This window comes from Rhynchophorus ferrugineus, unplaced genomic scaffold, assembly GCF_030347505.1.
Source record: "Rhynchophorus ferrugineus isolate W39M unplaced genomic scaffold, kcgeb_rfMv2 rfM2, whole genome shotgun sequence".
Taxonomy (NCBI): Eukaryota; Metazoa; Arthropoda; class Insecta; order Coleoptera; family Curculionidae; genus Rhynchophorus; species Rhynchophorus ferrugineus.
The window spans coordinates 65,206,074-65,230,602 of record NW_027472581.1 but is presented as its reverse complement, the minus strand read 5'-3'; the positions used below and the strand labels follow the sequence as shown (position 1 = coordinate 65,230,602).

Sequence of the window (24,529 nt, the reverse complement as noted above, 5' to 3'; positions counted from 1 at the left end):
TAGACATTAAAATAAAATAAGATTATACTTTAAGGTATTGGTAAAATTTGGTAATATTTCTTAAGTTCTTCATAATAAAATAAATCTCTATCCATTTTCATATTGAAACATATATTACCTAAAAGTATCCGCAAAAAAAACTTCGACGAAAGAAAGCTCGTCTTCTCCATAAAGTCAAACTATCTCAGTAATCAGTAATAAGAATGCCATGAACTTGGTATGTGAATAAAAAGTTAAAGAAAAACTGAAGAATATAGGCAGCATATTGATTTAGTAGTAAATATTATGTTCCAATGGGTTAAAAAAATGTGGATAAATAAATAACATATACACTAATTTATTCACAATATTTAATAAAATATCACAAAAAAGTATAATACTTCCAACAACTCTAAATAACACTCTTATGAAGTGGTCAAGATTTGACACTCTGCACAAAATATTCCCTGCTAACACAGCCTAATCCCTGGCCCATCTTCACTTTCTGTCCAGGGACAATATCAAATTTGAATTTCGTGGGCGCCTCGAAAATAATAACAATAGTTGAGCCCATTCTAAATTCACCTACTAGATCTCCTTTGTGCAACTGTATAGCATTACCTAGGCAAAGTTCTTTAAACTTGTGAGTCTTCTTTTTTTGATTTGTGTGTAAGCTTTTATCAAAAATAACTTTAATTGAACCCACATTAGTAGCACCTAAAATGATTGAATGACATAATTTCAACTATTTATTTCAAGAAAATTGTAGAATAAACATACCAACTGCTGTATAAGAGAAGAACCCGTGATCCCATTCACCGAGATAAACGGCTCGTTCGTTCAAAACGAACAATCCCGGTAACCATTTGGCTATCCGAGGATTTACAGATAAAAGTTCTCCGGAAAAATGCCTCCTATGGGTCGGTTTCCAATCGGCAGGCGAATGGAATCTAAAAAAATGTAAACGCGTTTTATTCTAAAAATCTATGTAATCAGTAACTTAATTGATTAATACAAATAATTTAAAGACATGTAAAAAATATGACATTGCTAAGGCGATAAATAAATGAAATATGTTTCTAAAGACCCGGAACTACCTTTAAATTGTTTGTTTAAGCAGTCAAAAAAAACAACAATATAAAATCTATAATTTCTTTTGAAGAAAATGAATTGAAACAAATTATGATCATTTATCACGAATGTTTTTTTATAATAAATGTAAAATTTTAACAATATTTATGATAAGTAATAAATTATAAAACTATTTTAAAGTTTTTAGTAGTTAATTAAATCTGAAATAATATATGATAAATGGTTATCATTTGGACATACTGCTCAATCGTTTAAATTGCCAGTGTCTCATTATCAGTGACTACAGGTTTAACCTGCCTCCAATGCTATATGGCCGCTAAAAGTTACCCGTCTCAATTGAAAATTGTTATAATTTTCATAGATCATAGAACGGGATTGAGCACTCATTGCAAAATAATTTGATCTATATTTGCTTCTATAACTGTGTATCTATTACTAATATTTTCTTTTTATTTTGTAGGATATTCAACACTGGTTAAATGTTGTTTTAATAAAGTAGTTTAGAATAAATAAATAAATAAATAAATAAATGTATATATATATATATATATATATATATATATATATATATATATATAATGATAACACTGTATAATGATGATTTATCTATAAAGTACTTAATGTTAATACAAAATATTAAATATTAATACAAAACCCCTCCACATACATAACATAATTGAATATATTTTTGGTGTATTAAATCTAAGGTCCTAAAAAAAGATTAGATCATCTAACAGGTCAATTTAAAAGTCCCAGGCGTGACACATAGATGGCGCTACCAGAATTAAATCCATGTTTTTAGTTGTAGACTAAAACGTTTAACACCACCTGACCTGATTACTGGACATTGTAGAGTTTAGAATAAGCATTAGAATAAGACTAATTAATTAAGATAATATTTTATACAGAAGATTGCTTAATGAAGTGATTTTCTACATGCCATGTATATATAATATAAACAGAAGAAATACTTATTGCCAATAGGGCAGATTGTGGACTCACGAAGAGTAATAAAAAAAATGTTTTTAGTTAGCTCTAACCGTCAAAAGATGCGTGTATAAATTTGACAACTGTCGGATCATTAGTTTGTGAGTTATAAGCATTTTGAGTGAAGCAACTTTTATTATTGTGAAAAAAAATGGAAAAAAAGGAATTTCACGTGTTGGTAAAATATTGCTTTTTGAAGGGAAAAAATACAGTTGAAGCAAAAACTTGCCTTGACGCCGAGATCCGGACACTGCCCCAGAAAAATCAACCATCAAGGATTGGTATACTAAGTTTAGACGTGGTGAAATGAGCACCGAAGGCGGCGAACGCAGTGGACGCCCAAAAGAGGTTGTTACCGAAAACATTTTAAAAATCCACAAAATTATTTTGAATGACCGTAAATTGATATTAAATAAAATAGCAGATACTCTATAAAGATATCAACTGAACGTGTACATCATATCATTCACGAATATTTGTGCAAAGTGGGTGCCGCGCGAGCTCACTTTTGACCAAAAACAACGACAAGTTGATGAATTCGGAACAGTGGCTGAAGATGGCCAAGCGTTATAAACCCGAGTTTTTGCGTCGATATGTGACAATGGAAGAAACATAGCTCCATCATTTCACTCCGAAGTCCAATCGACAGTCACCCAAGTGGACTACACACGATGAACCCGCTTCAAAGCGTGGGAAAACGCCAGTCGGCGGCCAACAGTCGGCGGGCAAGGTTATGGCGTCTTAATTTTGGGATGCGCATGGAATAATTTTCACTGACTATCTTGAAAAAGAAAGGACCATCAACAGCGACTATTACATAGTGTTACTGGACCGTTTGAAGGTCGAAATAGCCGAAAAAAGGTCGCATTTGAAGAAAAAAAATGTGCTGCTTCACCAAGACAGTACACCGTGTGTCACAAGTCCGTGAAAACAATGGCAAAAATCCACGAATTGGGCTTCCAATTGCTTCCTCATCCACCGTATTCTCCAATCTGGCCCCCAGCGACTATTTCTTGTTCTCAGATCTCAAAAGAGTGCTCGCTGGGAAGAAATTTTCTTCGAATGAAGAGGTGATCGCCGAAACAAGGGCCTATTTTGAAGCAAAGGACAAATCGTACTACAAAAATGGTATCGAAAAGTTGGAGGGTAGCTATAATCAGTTTACCCTCGAAGGGAATTATGTTGAATAAAAAAAACTAATTTTTCCCAAAAAATGTGTTTTACTATGGTAGGCCGAGGACTTTTCAATTGATCTGTTAAATGACCATAAATAAAACCAATTACAGACATAATATACAGGTCTGATGAAAATTGATTCATGTAATTAATTAGATATGTCTCGATAATACGGGTCAACTAGATCAACAATCACAATAAAAGTAATGAAATCAGCTGTTATATTTTATCATTTCTATGAATAGAATTAAGTTTTGTTTCATGGTCTAAATATTAAAATTTTATTGTTGATGAAGTAAGTTGAAGTGCTATAGACTGAAATATTAGTCTTAAGAGCTAGCAAGGTTTTTGAGAGGGCACTTCAAAGATATTCATATATATACTGCAAAAAATATCAATTTTTTTTTCTCCAATATATATATAGATCGATATTTTTTTTTTAAATATCGAAATAGATATATAAATTATAGATATTTTTCTCGGCGGCCGACACCCCTACTGTCAGCACTCTTTCAACATACCTATTTTATTTTCCGTACTTAATCAGTGTTCCTTATTATTTAACTATAGGATGATTATCTGGCACATTAATTTTACGTATTTTGATACTTCAATAATATTACATAAAAATTACAGCCATAGTGAATTTTTTTTATAAATAAAAATAGCATCTGGCACATTATAAACAATCATAAAAAGTCTGGAAATTAATTAAATATTTGAGTTAAGCCTATCAAAAGTCATTTAAAAAAATCCATTCTTAATTAACTTAAAAATTGAGTATTTTTACCAGTACAGATACAATGCGCACTGGTAAATGCAACCCCTACCGCCAGCCAGATGGGTCGGGTACTGACCGAGATAGTGGAATAAATCGAATGTCAAAAGATTAGCTTACCCGAAATTCTTGTTTTCTCTACGTTGCTAGCTCCCGTACTATATATTACACTTCATATGATATTCAAATTTAATAGTAAACATAAGAATGAGTTTAATTAATGAGAACCAATCAACAATGCGTAAATAACAATATCAGTATAATACGAGATAAGAAATGTCTCGAAGCTAAGATTTTTCGAATTTTTATTATTAGGCATATTGATAGTTATTATGCAGATTATTACCTTAGATTAGATTATTTACCTTCGAAATCTAAGATTAAATGAAACATTTCCACAACTCAGCGATCATTGTTTTTCAAACGGTAAAATCACATTAAATGTCATGTCATACCTATGATAATCTCCAGGGGCTAGATAGATAACACATTGATACAACGTGTTACCCTCATGTGGTTTGTGTAAAATATGTTCATGATAATTCTTGGATACTCCATTTTTATCAATTTTTGAACTGTCCGCTTTCTCTCCCAGAAAGTCTTGTACATAGTAAGTTACGCCTTTTACCTGTAAAGTAAAGAAGATTTAAAAATAGTAGACAAATACAAATTTATGGTATAAACCAATACAATAAATTTAAAAAATTTAATAGAAATTCATTAATAAAAATAAAATTTTCAATAACTCAATTTTGGTAATAACAAAGATATTCTTCTTTTTATTTTTTTTATATGTATAATTTAAAGTCTCCTTTTACCAACTAGGGGTTTATCTAGACCTACAGCTTAACGTGGGCTCCGAACCACGGTTCTCGGCATTAAGCCTACCGACTGGCAAGTGACCAATTTAGAAATCATCCAGGAAGACATCCGGTCTTATCCAGCCTGATTACTGGCGTGACTCGGATCATTTTCCTTGTCGGATTTTGCGCTCTTGCCTAGGACAATCACAAGTATTAAACAATCACAAACATAAATTTAGGACCATGACCCATCAGGATTCGAACCCGCGACTATCGAAACAATAGGTGGACCGTCCTGTCGCCTTTACCACTGCGCCAACCAAGCCGGCTCTTCTTTTTATTAACCGACTTCAAAAAAGGAGGAGGTTCTATGTTCGACTATATATTTTTTTTAATTCTTTTTTTATTCGAAAGAGTGCATTTTCGAGGTTTCGATCTGATGGCGAAATCCAGGGAAATCAAGGCAATCCTCAAATTTCAAAGGCACATACAATGTTTTCACAGATATTTTTTTATCTATAATAATCAGATATTTGTGTATAATGTTATTGCTGAGCCAAAACAATACAAAAATAATAATATAATTTTGTGTATATGTCAAATTACGAACAAAACAAATCTAATTTCTTGCTCGCATCGACTTCAAAGTAATTAGTTGGTAGTAGTTAAATTAATATTGTAAATAGATAAATAAGTTTAGGTAGGTATTAAGCTAAATTGTGTGTATATAGTAGAATATAAAATACCTGTCGTAGATAGGTTAAATAAGGTTTCGTTTATTTTTATTTAGTTATTATAACGATTATTATGGTTTTTTTTGTGTTAAAAATCTAAGTTTGATTGTTTTACTTTTCGTCGGTTCGGTTCAATTTTTTTATTAAAAATATTTTATACATCTATCTAATCTACATACCAACATTAATTTTCATTTTTAATTTTATATTAGGGGCAAACAACTTTTTAAGATCCACGAGATTTTGGTAAAGATGAAAAAAATAACTTAATCAATTTGAATACAGCACAAATATACAGTGGTACAAAACAAAATTCTTTCTCAACTTGAGAATAATCGTTAATAATATGTACTATGTATTTTAATCTCTAAGTTCACAAAACCGCTAAATCTCATGTTAAATTAAGAGCTTAACGAGATTTTTAAAACTATTATTAAGAATTATTGCCGCAAGACGTCAAAATATATCATATATATACTATTAATGTAATTTTCAGACATTTATAATAGATGGAATAACGAAAACTAAATATATATTGACACCAAAAGTGAGATATTCAATCTTTTTTCTTTTACCCAATGAAAGTTATCGAGTGTTGTCGAAAACTAGCATTTCACTAAGAAAACTCAGGTCCACCGAAAAAAGATCAGGAATTGAATGCAAAACAATTCGAATTTGAAGTTGTAGCATAGGAAGTTCCATTCTACAAGCAGAACTTTATACATGTTATGTTGCGATAATACAACGATATATAGCGTATAAATAAAGGCAAATAAGTCCACTGGTTTTATATATTTGTATTGTATTTTTTCAGCTATTTTAAAAATAATGGGTTAAGCTAATGAGTTAGACCATTAATCCAACGTAAAGCTGCTCAACACTAGGCCACGATGTGAATTAGGAATGAATCCGAGATGGCCCAAGCGTATAGACGTTAAAATTTATTACGCAATATCTTAATTTTAATTGTTATCAGAAGTAATGAAAATAGACATCTTCACTTGTCACTTCACTTTTGAATTGACAATTTTGACAATGACTCGACTGTTGAACAGCCTTGAACTAGAGTGACTTTCATCGTATAATATGATTTGATTTCCATCTTAAGATAGCTCTATAAAATTCAAATTACGCAAGCTCTGGATGAAAGACTGAATACAAGATTGAAATTTGAAGACTGAATCTACCAAGAGCAGACATTGGAGATGGCCGTTTCGGAGTCCCCACTCAATTGAATCAAGCCGGGTGGAAAGCAAGATACGGACTATATGACGAATGCATCAAAATTTGCCAGCCAATTTCTAACAATTTTTACTCATCGTTGTCATAATGAAAGACAACGTCTTTCCTATTGATCGATTCAGATGTTTTTTTTTAATCAGTCATATTAGATGATAGTAGAGTCGAATTAATGACTTAATCAGGTTCAAGCAAATCGTAAAAACTTTCCTTGGCGTTTATACGAGCTTTACAACTGTTTATGAAGCTTCTCAGAGCTTAGATTACTATATTCTTAGCGTATTATTGTGTGGTGTCAATGGTTGAAAAAAATACTCGATTTTGATTCACTTCAACAGCGATCCATAAATGAAAACTTAGAAAGTTTTTCACCGTTAATTCTTTCAAGATTCTTTTTGTATTTAATATTTTAAAAATTGTTCAAAAATGTTTTATGATAGATGTTTAGAGCTGTAGCGAAGTCGTGAGGCGAATGTTTGAGATATAAATGTATGTAGGAGATAAACGAAATTAAAGCTATCTATTACAGACAATCGATATAACTTTTCCTCGACCTTAATAAAAATTGATTTCCATTATATTGAAAAACAGATACTATATTAAAGGTACTACTTACTTGTTCGACTTGTCCGTTATCAACTGTACCTACGCTCAGAACAGTGCCATCACAAGGTGACACCAAACAACTATAACGATCTATATTTCTAACATTATCCTTTAGGGGTCTGGTAAAGAAATCCGCCAAGCTAGGGTAGTGCTTCCAATCTTCATACTGCGCCTCGGATATGTTAACACCAAACGTTTTCGCATAAGCTGAATAAACGAATGGTCTAGCAAATTCAGGTATTCGCTTATCTAAAATTTTCAAAATTTTGCTGCTAATGTTGCCATTGCTAATCTTCTCAGCTAATATTTTTCACCTGCTAAAAATCCCCAAACGCGACTCACTGTCCTTAAGGGTAAGAAACAATAGCAATCAATCTCCCACTGTTTCGCAACTGTCCCATCTTTGGTTCGTCGGCGATATGCCCGCCATTGCATTACAGCTATGAGACATATTCCTATTGGTACGAATTTTTTTATAACGCTGTCCCATTGTCCCCAACCTGTCAAGTATAAACAAATTAAAAAAAATACATATATATATATATATATATTTGTGTGGGTGTGTGTCTTATTAGTGTAGTAATATATTCCTTAAAATATCCCATTTAATTTTTGTGTCGCAAAAGCCACCTTGAAACATTATTAAAATTTGTAAAACATTCATTCTCTTAAGTCATATTCTTTTGTTCTTAAAACAACTTAAAAATTTAAAATATTAGATATAATAAATAATAATAACAATAAATACTGTAATGTAGTTGTAATACATTAATAACAAATAATGCATCATCAAAACCAAGCCTTTCTCAGAAATTAATTATTTATGTTTATGTAAAACTTAAATATAACAAAGGCTTCTCAATACCTCTTACTAATTTATACAGATTTAAAAATATAACATATCTAATTAAATTAAAACATTTTACGTTAGTTATAGATAACATTTTCCTCACTTATTTCACTATAAAAAAAGAACAAAGAAATTAAATAACTGCGATATAATAGAAGAGCGCAAAATATTCATAGTTATTTTGCTACTCTCTCAGTAACGCCTACTACGATTCGTATAAAAATAGTTACATTTAAATTCAAAACATTTGAAACCATAATCAGAATGAATATAAGTTTCAAATTAAAACGTACCTAGAAACGGATAATTGACTGGCGAATCGGCTAGCAAATTCAAGAGGGCACGATGCAACACAAAAACCAAACAGGGTGGATATACCAAGGCACCGAAATCGCCAACAATATCGGATAAAAGTTTCCCGAACGCACGATATTTATGTCAGACCTTGGTTGAGGAAAATATACTGCATATAAAAAATATCGTCGATGATTCCGTCTGCATCTGCGACATCCATTCTTCAACTGATTCATTAATTGACGCGGAAAAAACAAGAGGACACGAAGTAATCGCTTTTATACTGTGCTTTTATCGCATCAAGTTCGTAACCTCGGTCGAATCTCGTCACAGTGGGAGAGAATAGAAAAATAGCGGGCCAAAAATCATAGGTTTTTAACGCGTTTGTCTGGATTATTCTGAACAAAGCTTGTAAAACTTTTGCTAAATTTAGATACGATGTCAACCTAGTTTAATTAAGCCTTAATTAATTGTATTTTTAATTACTTTACAGTCGTTTACAATAGCAATATAACATTCTCTTTTCTTAATATCCTTAGTCCTTATCAAAAAACATATTTGACACATTTTTTTCGATTTAATCTAATTAATTGTTGATTATACCAACTGGTCGTAATAGTTTTATCATGTTACCAATAGCCTAGAAATTTTTAAGTATTGTATTTATTTTTGTTCAGGAATAATTTTCTATCGTCAATTATAACTCGATGTAATTTTTTTACTCTGAAACCAGACTTCATTATTCTGGCTCTGTCATATGATGTGGTATCTATTTTTCTATAGTGTACAGCATTCCATAAATCACTTTAATTCACTCATAACTCTAGACTAACTCTTGTTACAGCAAGTTATTATCGCTCTTTTAATATCCTAAATCAATATTTACGTCTTGAAATTCACAGCATATTTGACATGTGTCTCAACAAGCAAACAGTAACAATAACACTTTCTGGTAAATATTGCGTTTTGGAATGAAATTGGATAATTTTAGTACAACAAAAAGTCAGATAAATCATTAATGATTTAGTACTAAACTTTATATATAATAAGAGATATTTTTCATCAGTTATGATAAGTTTACAAACAATTTTTACTTTCCTGTCACTGTAATGTAATACCATAAAGTGTAATACCTACAATTTTTACCCCTGTAAAATAATTGCTAGATTATATTTTATCTTCAATATTAAAATCAATATTTCATAGCATCTAAACCAATATTAGTAGTTAGTTGAGCGTGTCAAAAAGCAATACACATTTTTAATTCTACCTAACTACTACATTCCACGGTAACAGAACTTTTGGTCGTTAGAAATAAGTAAAAGATCAACCTCAATCTTTATCTCCTCTTCAAAACTAAACTACTTGCTCCATTCAGAAATTTCAAATTATGTTAAATGTAAATTGTAAACTATATCCATAGCTGTAATAGATATTCATATAAAATATGTTTTATGGGCAGGCTATTTCCTTTACATATGAAATCAAATACATGAATATTTAAAGGCAATTTTACAGATAGACATAGATAAACAAAAAAAACTCAACATTGTTAGGACATGATACTTATTACCTTTTATAAATCTTTAAAAAAATAATACAACATATTATAATGTATTTAGAAAAAATTTTAATTAAAATATTTTTAATGAAAACTTTGAATGACTTAAAAATACTTAAAATATTTAAAAAATATTAAACATTAAAAAATACTTAAAAAAATACTATACAATGACTCCTAAAGTTCTATGACTATTAATTGTTTCATAAAACTAAATTATCGGCATCCCAACTATATATATTTAATATTTTTAATTTTATGATTAAAGTGAGAAAGATATTCAGCCAGATGAGCGTCACCCTCTGTTTTGATAACGTTAAAAATAATTAAATAGTAATAAAACATACTCAAAGCCATTAAATTATATCAAATAATAAAATGTTTTTGCTGATTTGATTAATTAGTTTATTTTTATTATTCGAATGTTGTCTGCATCTTTTAGTTTGGTTCAATGATAATGCTAACGACATCTTTCTCATATGCGCATTCTTACCAGTATTTTTGTTTTTATCATTTTTCGTAGAGAATTGTCTAGTGCCAAACAGGGGGGCATCAGCAGCGTTTTTAAAAACAAGTGATAATTGACCACAGTGGTACGGCCTTGATGATCTGAAAAGATACATAATCATTATTAATAAATTTATAAAATGTAATAGAACAATCATAAACAAGACATCCATTATGTTATTTGTTGCTTAAATTGTTTATCTACACACACATTTTGATTAATATTTAATTTTATTATTATATTCAAAAATAATAGTTAAACACTTATAAAACATAAGCCGTGAATACCTTTTTTTGAATATTTAAAATAATCTAAATAATTTTCCATTTAATAAATAAATGCATCTGTTACTTCAAATTCAGTCAAAACATTATGTTTAATAAATATGTAAAATATTTATATTAATTATTAAAGTCTTCAAGATACTTGATTTTGTATACAGAGAACCGCGAAATACTTTAAGGTCAGGTAATCTTACCTATATATATCTAAATCTAAATTTTCAACAACGACATCACTTATAAAGTTATCCATTAAAAAAGCAATGAAAACGATGGAAATATGCGCTTAGTATTAAGAAACTATATTACTATGATCGTATATCAATATCAGGTAAAATGATTGCAGCAGAATATGTACGCCGCTATAGATAAAGATTCAATATTTACAGACAAAAAAAGTATAAATAGGTAGAGTTTATTTATAGACACTTTTTAAAAAAGTTTTTAAGCAAATTTTTATAATACTAAATTAATTTTATAAAATATTAGTTAATATACAATGAAACATATTAATTATTGTAACTTTAACAAAGATCAGATATTTAAGGCTACATACAGATCATACAAATGGCATAAAATATTTAGCATAATCAATAACAAAACTTGTATCAATTCAAGGCTATTCCAAACATAAATATTTTTTCATATAAGTAAGAAGAAAAACATAAATAACTACAATAGCGTTATTAAACCAATTGATAGGTTATCTGAACAATATCATCACTAATATTTTATTTGGTGTAGGCTAATTAATAAGTTTTTCGATATGAACATAATATTTAATAGATATAATTTAATGCGCAAATTGAAAAAAAAACATTCCAGAAGCACATGGTAACAATTTATTATTTAAAAATATAATTATTTATAAAAATATTAAAATAAAGAACAATATTTTAATATTCAAAACTTACATTATTAAAGAACGAAATAAATGGATCTTAGAAGTCATAATATAAATCTGAACTAGATACAAACACTATGCAATATCAGAAAAACTACATTAATATATTATTTATGTTATTCTACATAATTTTGAATTTTTCACTTAAGAGGTTACTACGTAAAATTCTTCTATTTTTGGAATGTAAGAATTAATATTTTTAATCTGTAGCAGTAGTAGTATAGTAGTATAAAATAATATATTGAATATAAATATATATTATATACAGATAAACATGTCATGGCAAAACTTTATAATATTAATGATACTAATGTGAAGCATAAAAAAAAAGTGAAGTTTGATATATTGTAAACATTTATTTAATTTTGAGTTGCATAGGCACTAGCAGTTACTGTATTAAAAGATGCTTTATTTTGAAAAATTAGCTGGAAACAATGTAAACATAACAAAAATAACATCAGAAAAACTTTACATATTTAAATGTGATATAAAAAATATATAGTATATAAATATATATTAGAAATAATTGTTTTATGATATGGCTTAATAATATGGTAATAATGTCAACATTATAAATAATTTTCAGTTGCATATACACTAACAGGTTATTAAATAATGTTTTATTTTGAAAATCATTTGAAGTCAATAAAAAGTCAATTTAAACATAGCAAAAATAATATAAGAAAAGCTTTATTTTTTATAAAGAGGTAAATAATGTGATAAATTAAACAATATATTGATATAGTTTATTTTAGATTAATCTGTTAAATAAGAAAAAATGAAATCTACAAACAAAAGATGTTACGAAACCTATAGCCCATGTTTAGGCGGTAAAAAACTTAAAGTTACAAATAGTTTATCTGGTAAAACCACAGTTAATACGTTTAATGCTGATATATTTGAAAATACTTTTGATGATTTGAATATTACAGAGATTTACAAAACTAATAGTAACAAATCCAATGAAGATAACCTTAATAAAATTGGAAAGACTCAGTCAAATAATTTAATTAGTGTAGCTGCTTTTCAAGATGAATTTTCTCAGACATTTAACACCCAAGCAATAAAACAAATAGATAGTGTTATATATAATACAAAAGAATCTAATGAAATTAAAAATGAACAGTCTATAAGTACAGCAAATAACTCTACTATATGTAGCAAGCAAATTAACGACAGGTCTTTATTATTTCGTGATACCAATATTACTAATAGATATAAGCAAGAAGTTGTTAATATATTTGAGCAAATAGAGCAGTCTATATCTACTTTTGGTACAGAATACCATGAACAAACTATACCAGATAGAATTTTAGATGTATTTTTTGCCGATGATATTTTACAATCACCTGAAAAGTCAGATTTAAATCCACAAGCATACGAAGAAAAAATACATGAAAAAGTTAACGAAAGTTTGGCTAATATTGATTGGAAAGATGAGAGTTTCTTCAATATTGCTAATTGTAGTTTTGGAAGTGTTATTAAACAGGCACTGCTTAACAATGCAACAAAAAATGTTCAACCACAGAAGGTTTTGGACTGTTCACTAAATATATCATATTCTGAATTAGATTGTAAATTTAAAAAATTGGGTAACTTTTATGATTTACCTGATAAAATAAGGGAATTAATTAAGGAATATAAAGGGATTGATAAATTATATGGTAATACATTTTAATAAACAATACTATATTTTAAACTATGTAATGTTTTAGAATGGCAGGATGAATGTTTAAAGTTAGCTATTAGTAACAGGAAAAATTTAATTTATTCATTACCAACCAGTGGAGGAAAAACTTTAGTGGCTGAAATATTAATGTTGCGAGAAGTGCTATGTTATCAGAAGAATGCAATTTTTATTTTACCATATGTAGCTATAGTACAAGAAAAGGTTAGATAATGTATACATAGTAATTTCAACTAACAGTAAAATAAATATAATTAGAAAAAAATCATTTAGTTATAATATGTGAATCTAAACGAAGTAAGATATTGAAATATAATATGTTATTTAGGTTTGGGAATTCTCTCCATTTGGTGTAGCATTAGATTTTTTGGTTGAAGAATATGCTTCAAGTAAGGGTATATATCCACCAAGAAAAAGACGAAGGAAGCATTCTGTTTACATAGCTACTATGGAAAAAGCTTTAGGTTTAATTAATAGTTTGATAGAAACAGGAAGACTTCAGGAAATAGGTTTGGTTGTCATAGATGAGCTACATTTAATTGGTGAAGAAGGTAGAGGAGGTGTTTTGGAAACTTTATTGACTAAATTAATGTTTTTAAAAGGTATGTACATTATTTTTGTTTAAACATCATTTTTGAGTTCAAGTTGTAGCAAATATTCAAATTATTGGGATGAGCGCGACTATAGGGAATATTCAAGAAATATGTCTGTTTTTAAATGCAGAAGTGTACACAAAAGATTTCCGTCCAGTAGATCTTATAGAGTATGTAAAATGCGGTAATGAAATTGCCAAAATTGATTGGAAATGTAAAAGTGAAGATGATTTATTAACTGATATTAAAAAAATGGACTACAAGGTTTTTAAAATACCGTATAAATGAATTTTTGATAAATTATTTTAATGTTTTTAGTATTCAGAAGCTGTGAGTAAGTTAGATCCTGATATGATAGCAGGATTAGCTTTAGAGGTTGTGCCCAAGGACTCTTGTTTGATTTTTTGCCCCACTAAAAAGAACTGTGAAAATGTTGTTAACCTGTTATCAAAAATGGCAAAACCGTAGGTTTCAATTAATATAAGAATATATATTTATTTGCGTCTATATATCAAATATTAATGAAATTGTACTTTTGCAGAAATTTACGAAATCATAAAAAAGTTGAAAAAGACGAACTTTTAAATGCATTAAAAAATGAAGCTGGAGAACTTTGCGATATTTTACGGGTATCTGTACCGTTTGGTTTGGCTTATCATCATTCTGGTACATATTAAATGTCAATAAGCTGTAATAGTAAACATTATATATACATTTTCTATTTTAGGTTTAACAAATGATGAAAGAAGACTTTTAGAAGATGCTTTCAGAGCTGGTACCATATCAATTATCTGTTGTACATCTACATTAGCAGCAGGAGTAAATTTACCTGCAAGAAGAGTAAGGAATTTTCATTTTATTATCTTATATTGAAATGTTTAGCACAAGGTGCTTGAAAAAAAAGTTTATAATTAGTGAATTCATTATAATAAGTAATATACATAAGATGTATATTGAAAAAGTGTTCAATGAATTATTAAAGTACACAATTAAGGAATTAATGTTTTTTGAAATAATATCTGTCTAATTGTAGTGTTGAAGAGCGCTCAATTGGCTGGTTTATTAGATCTTGACACTGATTAGCAACCTAGGGTTTTAATTTTTGCCCCAATTAATTTTGGTGAGGGGTAGCTTGAGTTATTTATACAATGATATCAATACACATTTAAAGCACCTGCAAACTGTCCATTTTTAACCCGTTTTCAAATAAGAGGGATACTTTAGATAGTATTAAGTAAACTAGACAAATATAAACTTTCTTTTGAGACAACTTATATTTAAGAAGATTGTGAAGATTAATTTTAATTTCATAGGTAATACTTAGGTCACCATATGTGGGAAAAGATTTTATTAGTCTTTCTAAATACAAACAGATGGCTGGTAGAGCCGGTCGGGCTGGTTATGGGGAAAATGGTGAAAGTATAATTGTTACCCAATCCGCAGATTTGCCAAAAGTGAAGGCGTTATTGATGAGCCCCATGAATCAAGCTATATCAACTTTACATGATCTTGATGGCAAAGGATTAAGGTAATTTAACTTCTTAAATATTCATATCGTATAATATACGTCGATGTTGAAATGGACTGAAACAAGGTATAAACAAAATATATCTTTTAATTTCGAAAGTCAATGTCTGCCATTTTATATTAATTGTCGCATCATTCAAATATTCCACCAAGCTTCTTACAATACGGATCTGAGACAATGAATCTGCCATATAAAAGCATCGATCGATTGAAGCTTATCAACATAAATTTCTCCATGATATTAATCAATTTACGCTACCTCTGCGGCAGATGACCTAATGGCTTTGTGTAACTGGCACTGTGTGGCATATGACACCGTCGGTTGTGACTGTTCTGTGGCGTGATGGTCATCATACAGCCATCTCACGATGGGCAACAAATAGTAACTTTTTGTGGACATATTGTCACCTGGTGAACATCATGTGTACTGACATCGTTTTATATACCGAGTTTATACCTACTAACATTATTCATGTAAAAATGCACCTTCTCACTAAGAATTATTTTTCAATAAAAATTGAGATTGTAATGAATACGTAATTTGAAATTTCATCATTTGATTGTACTGCCCACTCGTGTAATTTACTATATTGCCATAACAAGTTGTCAGCATCGACCTATATCAATATGTCTATATAATTTATAACATAATTCATGAAAGTATGTATTTGTAGGCATTTACTTTTAAGTTGTATTAGTCTGGGAATAGCGAATACTAGATTGCAATTACAAAATGTGTCTAAATCAACTTTGATGGCTGTGCAGGAAAACAAATTAAATATAGATATAAAAAAATTAACTGATACTGTTATTAAAAATTTATTCAAACTGGGCGCTCTAGAGGAAAGTTGTGCCAAAGGAAAGGAAAGTACTGCGATATGTAATATTTCGGTTAAAATGGATACATCTACAATACAGAATGTTAGTAGACTTATTAATTAGGTTTAATCTACTTAATTCTACTTAATCTTACTTAATTTCAGATTGAAGAAAGTCCCCCGGTGGGAACTTCAAATATGGTGAACAAGAAACCAAAGAAGACAGTGGTTTTAACAAATAACACTAAATTGGTTGTTAGTAATTTAGGATGTGCTGCAATTAAAGGTTTTTGTATCTATTTGTATTGTAATAACAATTTCAAATTATTTTATTTATTTGTAGGTGGTTTGGAACTGTGTCGGGCGCATCAACTTTACAACGATCTATATGATGCTCAAAAAAGTTTAGTTTTACTAAATTGTTTACATCTATTATATTTAGTGACACCCTATGAAACATCTAGCCAAATTAGGCCTAATATTCAAGTTTACTATGATGTGGTAAATAAACTGAAAACAAAATAATTTATATATCTGCATAAAAGAGCAACTTTTAGCTTACCCATTTAGATGAAAAGGAATTACAAACAGCTCGAGTATTGGGATTTGATGATGGTACTATAATAAAGATGGCGACAGGGCAAGCATCCAAAGTAAGATAATAATTTTGCAATCACATTATCATTCCAAAAATTTTTTTAAGCAAGTACCTGAAGACGTGCAAAATCGATTCTATGTTACTCTGATGCTCTATGATTTATGGAAAGAAGTACCTGTATTTAAAGTATCCGAAAAGTTTCAAGTAATACTATTATGAATATCAAAAAGGATACATTATAAATAAATATGGTATTAATAATTGTTTTTTAGATTAACAGAGGTATAGTACAAAATTTAATGACTATTTCGGCAACTTTTGCGTCGAATGTGGTAAATTTTTGCGATCAGCTGGAAGAGTTCTGGTCTTTTTCCTATTTACTGAAAGGAATGAGCCAAAGATTGTCACATTGTTGTGTACGTGAATTGTTACCACTCATGGACTTACCATCAGTGAAGCAGGTAATCAAAAAATGCAAAGAGAGCATCATTTACTGGAAATTTAACATTTCAGAGTAGAGCAAAGCAGTTATTCAATGCTGGCTATAAAAATTTGCAAAGTATAGCCAAAGCCAGTGTAAATGAATTAGTTGAAAGTATAGAATTTATGCCAAGGAGAATTGCAAGTCAATTAATCGCAGCATCGAAGGTAAATAACAAAATACCTCAATATTTTTTGATAATTTTCTTTTTTTCAACAATTTATAATTTAATACCAAATAGATTAATTCGCTGTATTCCTTTTCATGTATTTATCACCACTGAACAGTTCTTGGTAGGATATTTTGGTTTTAAACCTATCATTTTTACCCTGAACACATACACACATGAACTTGTCTTTCATTCAGCAGTTTATTTTTTAAATATGTAATTAAATATGTCATTTTAAAATTTAAAAAAATGAAACATTAGGCAAATATCAAATTAAAACTAAAACAACTTTTGTAACACACAACTATAGCTAAGGGGGCAGGACGGTTCTCCTAATGCTGTAATAATCGCGGGTTTGATTCCTAGTGAAGTAGTGAAAAATCCTATAAGTATCAACCATCCTAGTAACCAGACTGGATATCTTCTGGGATAGTATTTAAGCTGGTTAATTATCAGTTAGTAGGCTTAATGCTAATGACTGTGGTGAGCCAGTTCAGGCTAGTAAAAAGGAGACTGAAATAAAATTTTCCCACAAGCAGACAATGTTAAATAACGGGAAATGCATTTTGATCGACGTTTAACATGGAAAAAAATATGGACATAAACTAAACCAAATGTTTTGGGCTGATAGGACGTAAATCTAAATTATCCTTAGATAACAAAGTTTTGCTGTAAAAGTCAATACTTAGGCCCATTTGGACCTATGGTATTGAATTGTAACTAGTAAATCTAACATCGCTCTCCTTGAGAGGTTCCAGAATAAAGTCTTGCGAGTCATCGTCGATGCCCTATATTACGTTTCCAACCATAACCTCCATAATAAGTGTGATTTGAAGTGTTAGTGCAAAGTACTCTGAGAGACTGTTAGTGCATCCCAATGCACTCGCCAAACAGTTAAATGTGCGCGATGACAGTGAAGTGCGTAGGCTCAAACGCAAACTACCATACGAACTGATTAAAATATATCTAGAATAAGTTAGAATAGTATCTAGACTATATATACATATATATATATATATATATATATATATATATATATATATATATATATATATATATATATATATATGTATATATATATATATATATATATATATATATATATATATATATAATTTGAAAAAATGAACTACTCAACAATGTTTATTTCCATATAAAAATTCAGCTTTCGTATATCTATGTCCGAGAAAATTGAAAACTAGACAGTTTATGTTATTTTTATTTACGGTCCTAGTAATTAATATTGGACCGAGCCATAGCATAATGAACGGATTAAGCAAGTAATATTTACAAGTTTTTTTTCTACAGATGTTACTACTGGAGAAGGTTGAAAATCTGCGCGAAGAAGCAGAAGACGTCCTAGATGGAATTGACGATCCTAAGAAACTATTAGACATTCCTTCAGTCAAATAATTATAGTTTATTATTGTTATTAATCATATATATTGAATCTGGTTTAGTTTAAAGGTCTTTTTGTTATTTAAGTTTATAGTGTTTCAACTTTCGTTAAAACACTATGTCAACTTTATATAAACTACCATAAATATTTTTCTATAATAAAACAATATTTTTTAAAGTTACAGTTTTATTTACCTCTTTTTATATAAACAAGGTAACAATGCAACTTGGGGCAATTTCTTTTTACCCTTAACATTTGATACTTTTTTGAAGTCGATAAAATAAAACAAATTGTGCGATAGATCCATCCAAAGCTTTTGGAACCCATATTGTTCACAACCTTTTATGAATGTGTTGACATCCTCAAAACGGCTCTCAACCTCGGCTATTTTAAGAATACCTCTAAAAAACATTTCAAATGTAAGTAATTTTAGATCATGCTTTGTTAGTTTAAGTATACAAGCCCAATAATGAAAGTCTAGTTACCCATTTTTCAGTACACGATTAGCCTCCAATAGATAATCTCGTAAATTAGTGCCCATAAGTGAAAGACAAAAAACTGCAATATCAACAGAAAAGTCACTTAGAGGCACATGGGCCATATCACAGGCTGTTACTGAATCATTAACTGAAACGAAATCAAAAGAGTGCACAGTTTGATTTACTTCCTTTGCTAATCGAGCTTCACCACATCCAAAATCAGCCACTATATGAGTGTCGGGCCTAAATATTTAATATTCTTTAAAAATTCTGATTTAAGTATTAATAAACCTACATTTTTTTAACTGATTTTACTATTACATCCAATGGATTTAATGGCCACTGTTTCACTTGTTGTTTATAGCCTTCATGATATGCTTTGAATGACTCTGGATCTGTCTTAAAAATCCTTTCTGCTTCTCGGCTAGTAGTAGTATAAATCTGTTCATTTAAAAATCGAAATCTAGCGGCTTTCAACTTATTTAACATTTTTTGCCTTAATGTTAATGCAGGTTTTTCTTTAATTTCTTCATGTGTTGAGATGTTACTTTTTTGTTTTACTAACATTTTTAATTTCTCTAATTTTTTCTTTTGTTTTCTAAAATCACGAATTTCTATAATACCTAATTCGTTGTCAGTGATAGATTTTGTTTTTGGTTCTCCTTGTGTTACTCTCTTTTTTTTCTTCTGGCTGTTATAGTTATTAGGTTGAAGATTAGAATCAACAATATTTTTACTTTGTTTTATCTTGTCCTTTGATTTATTCCTTTTAGGTATGTTTTCTGATTTACTAACTTCTTTCTCTATATTCCTCGGAGATTCTAATTTTAACTGTTTCTTTTTAGTTAAGTTGTTCCTAATCTTTAATGAGTTCTTTAATTTTTCAGGTGTTTCTTTAATCAAATTTTGCTTATATTCCTCGTCTTTTCTTTTCTTCAACGCATTTAATTTTTTCTTTACTTTCTTAATCACTTTACTGTTCTCATTTAAATGGAGTTTACTGTCTGACTTTTGTTCATGTTTAAATTTATTATGGTCCTTCTTTTTCTTTCTGAATTTTTGTTTAATGTCCTATAAACATAAAAAAAAGTATTGTTTATTAAATGCTAATTTATAATATATTCACTGTTTAGTTAGTAATAAGTGCTGAATTTATGTAACAAAATAATGCTTTTCAGAATTAATTATTTTTCTTTATTTAAACTGAAACACAATTATTTGTTCTAAAACATTTAATAATCCTTAGACCATAACATCAATTATAATAACATATTCCATAATTTACGAACAGAATCTTTTGGATTCACAATAGGTTTTTCTAAATTTTGCTGTTGTTTTTCAAAGAATTCCAATTGCTTTTGCTTGAATGTAACAAGAGGATTCTCAAACTGTTTATAAAATATTAAAACCTCACGCACATCTTCAATATTTGTTTGAGCAATAGTTTTCAAAAATGCTGTTAGCTCAATGAGAACATTATCTTCATCAGAACCTTTCCATCTATCCACAGTAAAATGGTTATTAGGGTGAAATTTTACTGAATCACAGTTCCAATCTATTACAATAACTTTACTCAAGTCTCTATTTAACTTATCTAAGTTTTTGACATGATGACCATCAATAAAATGAGTCGAGTCACGAACAAGTTTGTAAGAAATAAGATTTTTTTGATCTAATGCTTCAATTACAGGAAAAATAGTTATACCAGGCTCTGCTGTGAAAACCACAATTTCATATAATCCAGCAAGATTTTCCAAAAGATAATCAACACCTGGTCTTTTTTTAAATCTCCATCCTGTTTGGTATGTCCATTCAGGATGAGCTAAAACATCAGTAAATTCCAGAACTAGAGTATATGGAGGTTGATAGTATGGATAACTTAAGGGATCTGGTAAAAGCTTGTCTCTAGATGGCTCTTGTATTAATAGAGTAAATTTTTCAATTTGCTTTATGGTTCTAAAAATGTACTGCTGCCATAACGGCTTTGAAGAAAATTCATCTAATATTAATTGGCCATCTTCATCAATTTCAGGTACTCCAAATGTAAATACCATGTAACTTCCAATAATAGTAAATGATAGACCCAAAAGCAACAGGGAATACTTCATATGCTTTAAAGCGTTAGCCTTTTCTTCATTTCTGACTTCACTGTTTACATTGAAAGAATTATCTTGAAATTTCTTTTCGATATTTGCAATAACCGAAGGTGTTCCAAGATTATTACTTGATAAATATCTCACAAAAGTATTTATTATGACTGGATTTTTTCTGTAGTTCTGCTTTAGAAGATATTCAAATTTCTTATATGCACATAAAAGCTTTGGCACATGCTTTATTTTACTCCATGACATTTTTCTAAGTTTTAAGTTTTGATGTTACACAAACATGAAATTTAATGAAATGTTTTGACATGAGTTGACAACATCGAAGTCCAACTTTATATTTTAAAATTTGTGTAATTATTCTTTTGTTTTTAGTCACAAATAAATATGTTGTTTATATTTTCAATTATAGCCATATTATAATTAAAGTAAAAATTATTTAAAGAATTACCAGTTTAAAAAAATTGCACAATTCTTCGGCGGTATCGTTACTTTCCCAGTCAGTGGGTGCTTTAAAAACAGCCATGGCATTCGTAGAAATCACAGAGAATACTTTATCGTAGAAATTCTAAAAAATTGAATTGGTTTTTAAACATTCAGGTTAAATACGAATTTTTCTTCTTTTCTGATATAAGGCTTATGCTTGTCACTAACTCCCGTGTTTTTATTTTTGAAATACATATTCACGTGATAATGATTAGCGATAGTAGGTTACCTACAGCATAATTTAAAAATGTTAGTTTAGAAATTAATTACATAATTTAAAAAAATAGTAGTCATGAATAATACAAAAATTAATATTTGAAATCCTAGTATTATGAATGTTTACTAATATGGAACGAATAATTACTAAATTGTTAAGAAGCCAGAATACAATATTTTTTAATAAATTAAATTATTCACTAAAAACAAGACATGAAGTGTTACGTGAAGGACCTATTACAGTACTCAAGAAGAAAATTGCAAGCAAGGAATTAGAAACAGATCCAATTCAGTTAAAAATTGCAGAACAGCTACAACGAATTTATGAAAATATTCAGGAGTATAAACCTTTAGAAAGAGGCTTTTTAAGCAGACTTATCTCCAGCAATAAAAAACCAACACCAAAAGGTCTTTATATTTGTGGTGCTGTTGGTGGTGGTAAAACAATGTTAATGGACATATTTTTTAATTGTTGTGATATTCAATGTAAACAAAGAGTACATTTTAATGAATTTATGATCGATGTTCATAAAAAAATGCATGACCTTAAGCAAGAAGTGATACAGGATTTTTCTGATAGAAAAACTAAACCTTTTGATCCCATTCCACCAGTGGCCAAATCAATTATAGATAACTCTTGGCTAATTTGTTTTGATGAATTTCAGGTAACTGATATTGCAGACGCAATGATATTAAAAAGATTATTCACTGAATTATTTGACAGAGGAATTGTTATGGTTGCAACTAGTAATAGGCCACCAGAAGACCTATACAAGAATGGCTTACAGAGATCTAATTTTATTCCTTTTATAGATATATTAAAAAGTAACTGTGAAGTAGGAAATTTAGATTCAGGTATTGATTATAGGCAAAAGGTTACTGGTGGAAAGACCAATTATTTTATTAAATCAGATTATAAATTAGATCCAATTGAACCAATTTTTAAATATTTATGCTCTAAGGAAAATGACATCATTAGAAGCAAAACTTTTACAATTCTAGGAAGAAATGTAACATTTGGAAAAGTATGTGGTGGAATTTTGGAAAGTTCTTTTGAGGAATTATGTGACAGACCCCTAGGAGCAAATGATTACCTTCATTTAACTCAATTTTTTCACACAATTATTATTAGAAATGTACCACATATTGATTTAGTTAAAATGAGGTCATCTGCTAGAAGATTTATTACTCTCATTGATGCTTTATATGATCAGAAAACTAAAGTTATCATATCAGCAGACACAGCAATAAAAGAAATATTTTATGTAAAAAAAACAACTGAAGATGGCATTAGTGATGAACATAGGATGCTAATGGATGATTTAAAAATTGGTGATAAAGATCTAAGTGCTAATATATTTACTGGAGATGAAGAAATTTTTGCCTTTGACAGAACCATTTCAAGGTTAACACAAATGCAAAGTGAAGATTATTGGAGCACAAAAGGAAAATTAAAACCCAAATAATTGCAATAATTTTAGAAATGAATGAGGAGTTTCATTTTAATGTACATAATGTTTGTATTTTTTTATTATATACCATGTAAGCAATATTTGTTATAGACTGCTTTATTATGTACTTAATTTATTAATATATGTTTTATATGTTTTTCACTCTTTTATTTAAAGAGCGAATTGATAATTGTTTCAAATATTGTGGAAAATATTTTTTACTTTTTCTCTAGTGGCATGTTTGATAATTACAGTTTACCCAGTTTAAAAAATATATTTTAATAACATTTTCACAATACCAAAACTATTTTAGCTTTCAAATAATTAACTGTCACATACAATTACTTGTCTTTACATTATATATTTCAATTTTGTAGGAGGAAACAAATATTAAGATGTCTTAAATGACAATTTGTTAAACATTGTAAAGTTTTATGGATAACTTTTTATACCAAAAAAAGTATTCAATAAACGTTTTTAATATTTTAAGTGAAAATAATTGTTTTGCCCTATAGGAGGCAACTAATTAAATTATCATAAGGCGGTAAAGCAGCCAAAGCGATTTGACTTGTTAATAATACTATTAAATTTGGTATATTAGCATTATAATTATTAGAACTATATTTAAAAATACATATATCAAATGATCTCGTTTGTTGAACTAAATCGTGAATCTTAATCTGGTTTTAGCAAATAACGCCTAATTAAAATTCCTTATAATTTATTATATA

At 29.0% G+C, this 24,529-nt stretch overlaps 4 protein-coding genes and 1 pseudogene across 10 annotated transcripts; 2 read left to right on the top strand and 3 right to left on the bottom strand.

Annotated features, from left to right (window-relative positions):
- Positions 1 to 333: 333 nt before the first annotated feature.
- Pisd (Phosphatidylserine decarboxylase) lies at positions 334 to 11,959 on the bottom strand. Of its 5 annotated transcripts, none has more exons than XM_076396093.1 (7): positions 11,803 to 11,959; positions 10,593 to 10,708; positions 7,709 to 7,894; positions 7,405 to 7,643; positions 4,468 to 4,640; positions 760 to 929; positions 334 to 696 (listed from the first exon to the last, which is right to left on the bottom strand). In XM_076396093.1, the coding sequence occupies exons 1-7, from the start codon at positions 11,838 to 11,840 to the stop codon at positions 416 to 418; spliced, it is 1,203 nt and encodes a 400-aa protein (XP_076252208.1). In that variant the 5' UTR covers positions 11,841 to 11,959; the 3' UTR covers positions 334 to 415. The 5 variants fall into 5 exon arrangements, with proteins under 5 accessions (XP_076252208.1, XP_076252207.1, XP_076252211.1 ...); XM_076396092.1 differs by lacking the exon at positions 11,803 to 11,959 and adding an exon at positions 11,086 to 11,588; XM_076396096.1 differs by lacking the exons at positions 10,593 to 10,708; positions 11,803 to 11,959 and adding an exon at positions 8,623 to 8,872.
- A 433-nt stretch (positions 11,960 to 12,392) lies between these two features.
- mus301 (mutagen-sensitive 301) lies at positions 12,393 to 19,241 on the top strand. Of its 3 annotated transcripts, XM_076396087.1 has the most exons (18): positions 12,395 to 12,499; positions 12,548 to 12,655; positions 12,725 to 13,456; positions 13,508 to 13,683; positions 13,808 to 14,081; positions 14,131 to 14,336; positions 14,391 to 14,536; positions 14,614 to 14,738; positions 14,800 to 14,912; positions 15,386 to 15,600; positions 16,274 to 16,520; positions 16,583 to 16,703; positions 16,761 to 16,918; positions 16,975 to 17,070; positions 17,121 to 17,219; positions 17,288 to 17,476; positions 17,529 to 17,663; positions 18,974 to 19,241. In XM_076396087.1, exons 2-18 carry the CDS (start codon positions 12,571 to 12,573, stop codon positions 19,076 to 19,078), a joined length of 3,222 nt encoding a protein of 1,073 aa, XP_076252202.1. In that variant the 5' UTR covers positions 12,395 to 12,499; positions 12,548 to 12,570; the 3' UTR covers positions 19,079 to 19,241. The 3 variants fall into 3 exon arrangements, with proteins under 3 accessions (XP_076252201.1, XP_076252203.1, XP_076252202.1); XM_076396086.1 differs by having other exon boundaries at positions 12,393 to 12,499; positions 12,548 to 13,456; XM_076396088.1 differs by lacking the exons at positions 17,121 to 17,219; positions 17,288 to 17,476; positions 17,529 to 17,663; positions 18,974 to 19,241 and having other exon boundaries at positions 12,393 to 12,499; positions 12,548 to 13,456; positions 16,963 to 17,070.
- LOC143191219 (ribosomal RNA-processing protein 8) lies at positions 19,117 to 22,276 on the bottom strand. Its single transcript, XM_076396091.1, has 4 exons — positions 22,097 to 22,276; positions 19,839 to 20,614; positions 19,550 to 19,786; positions 19,117 to 19,465 (listed from the first exon to the last, which is right to left on the bottom strand). The coding sequence occupies exons 1-4, from the start codon at positions 22,169 to 22,171 to the stop codon at positions 19,255 to 19,257; spliced, it is 1,299 nt and encodes a 432-aa protein (XP_076252206.1). The 5' UTR covers positions 22,172 to 22,276; the 3' UTR covers positions 19,117 to 19,254.
- Positions 20,665 to 22,026, bottom strand: LOC143191220 (mitochondrial import inner membrane translocase subunit TIM50-C pseudogene; annotated as a pseudogene).
- Positions 22,277 to 22,287: 11 nt separating the features above from the next.
- Positions 22,288 to 23,955, top strand: LOC143191218 (putative ATPase N2B). The gene has a single exon (XM_076396089.1). The coding sequence runs from the start codon at positions 22,467 to 22,469 to the stop codon at positions 23,811 to 23,813; it is 1,347 nt and encodes a 448-aa protein (XP_076252204.1). The 5' UTR covers positions 22,288 to 22,466; the 3' UTR covers positions 23,814 to 23,955.
- Positions 23,956 to 24,529: the final 574 nt, after the last annotated feature.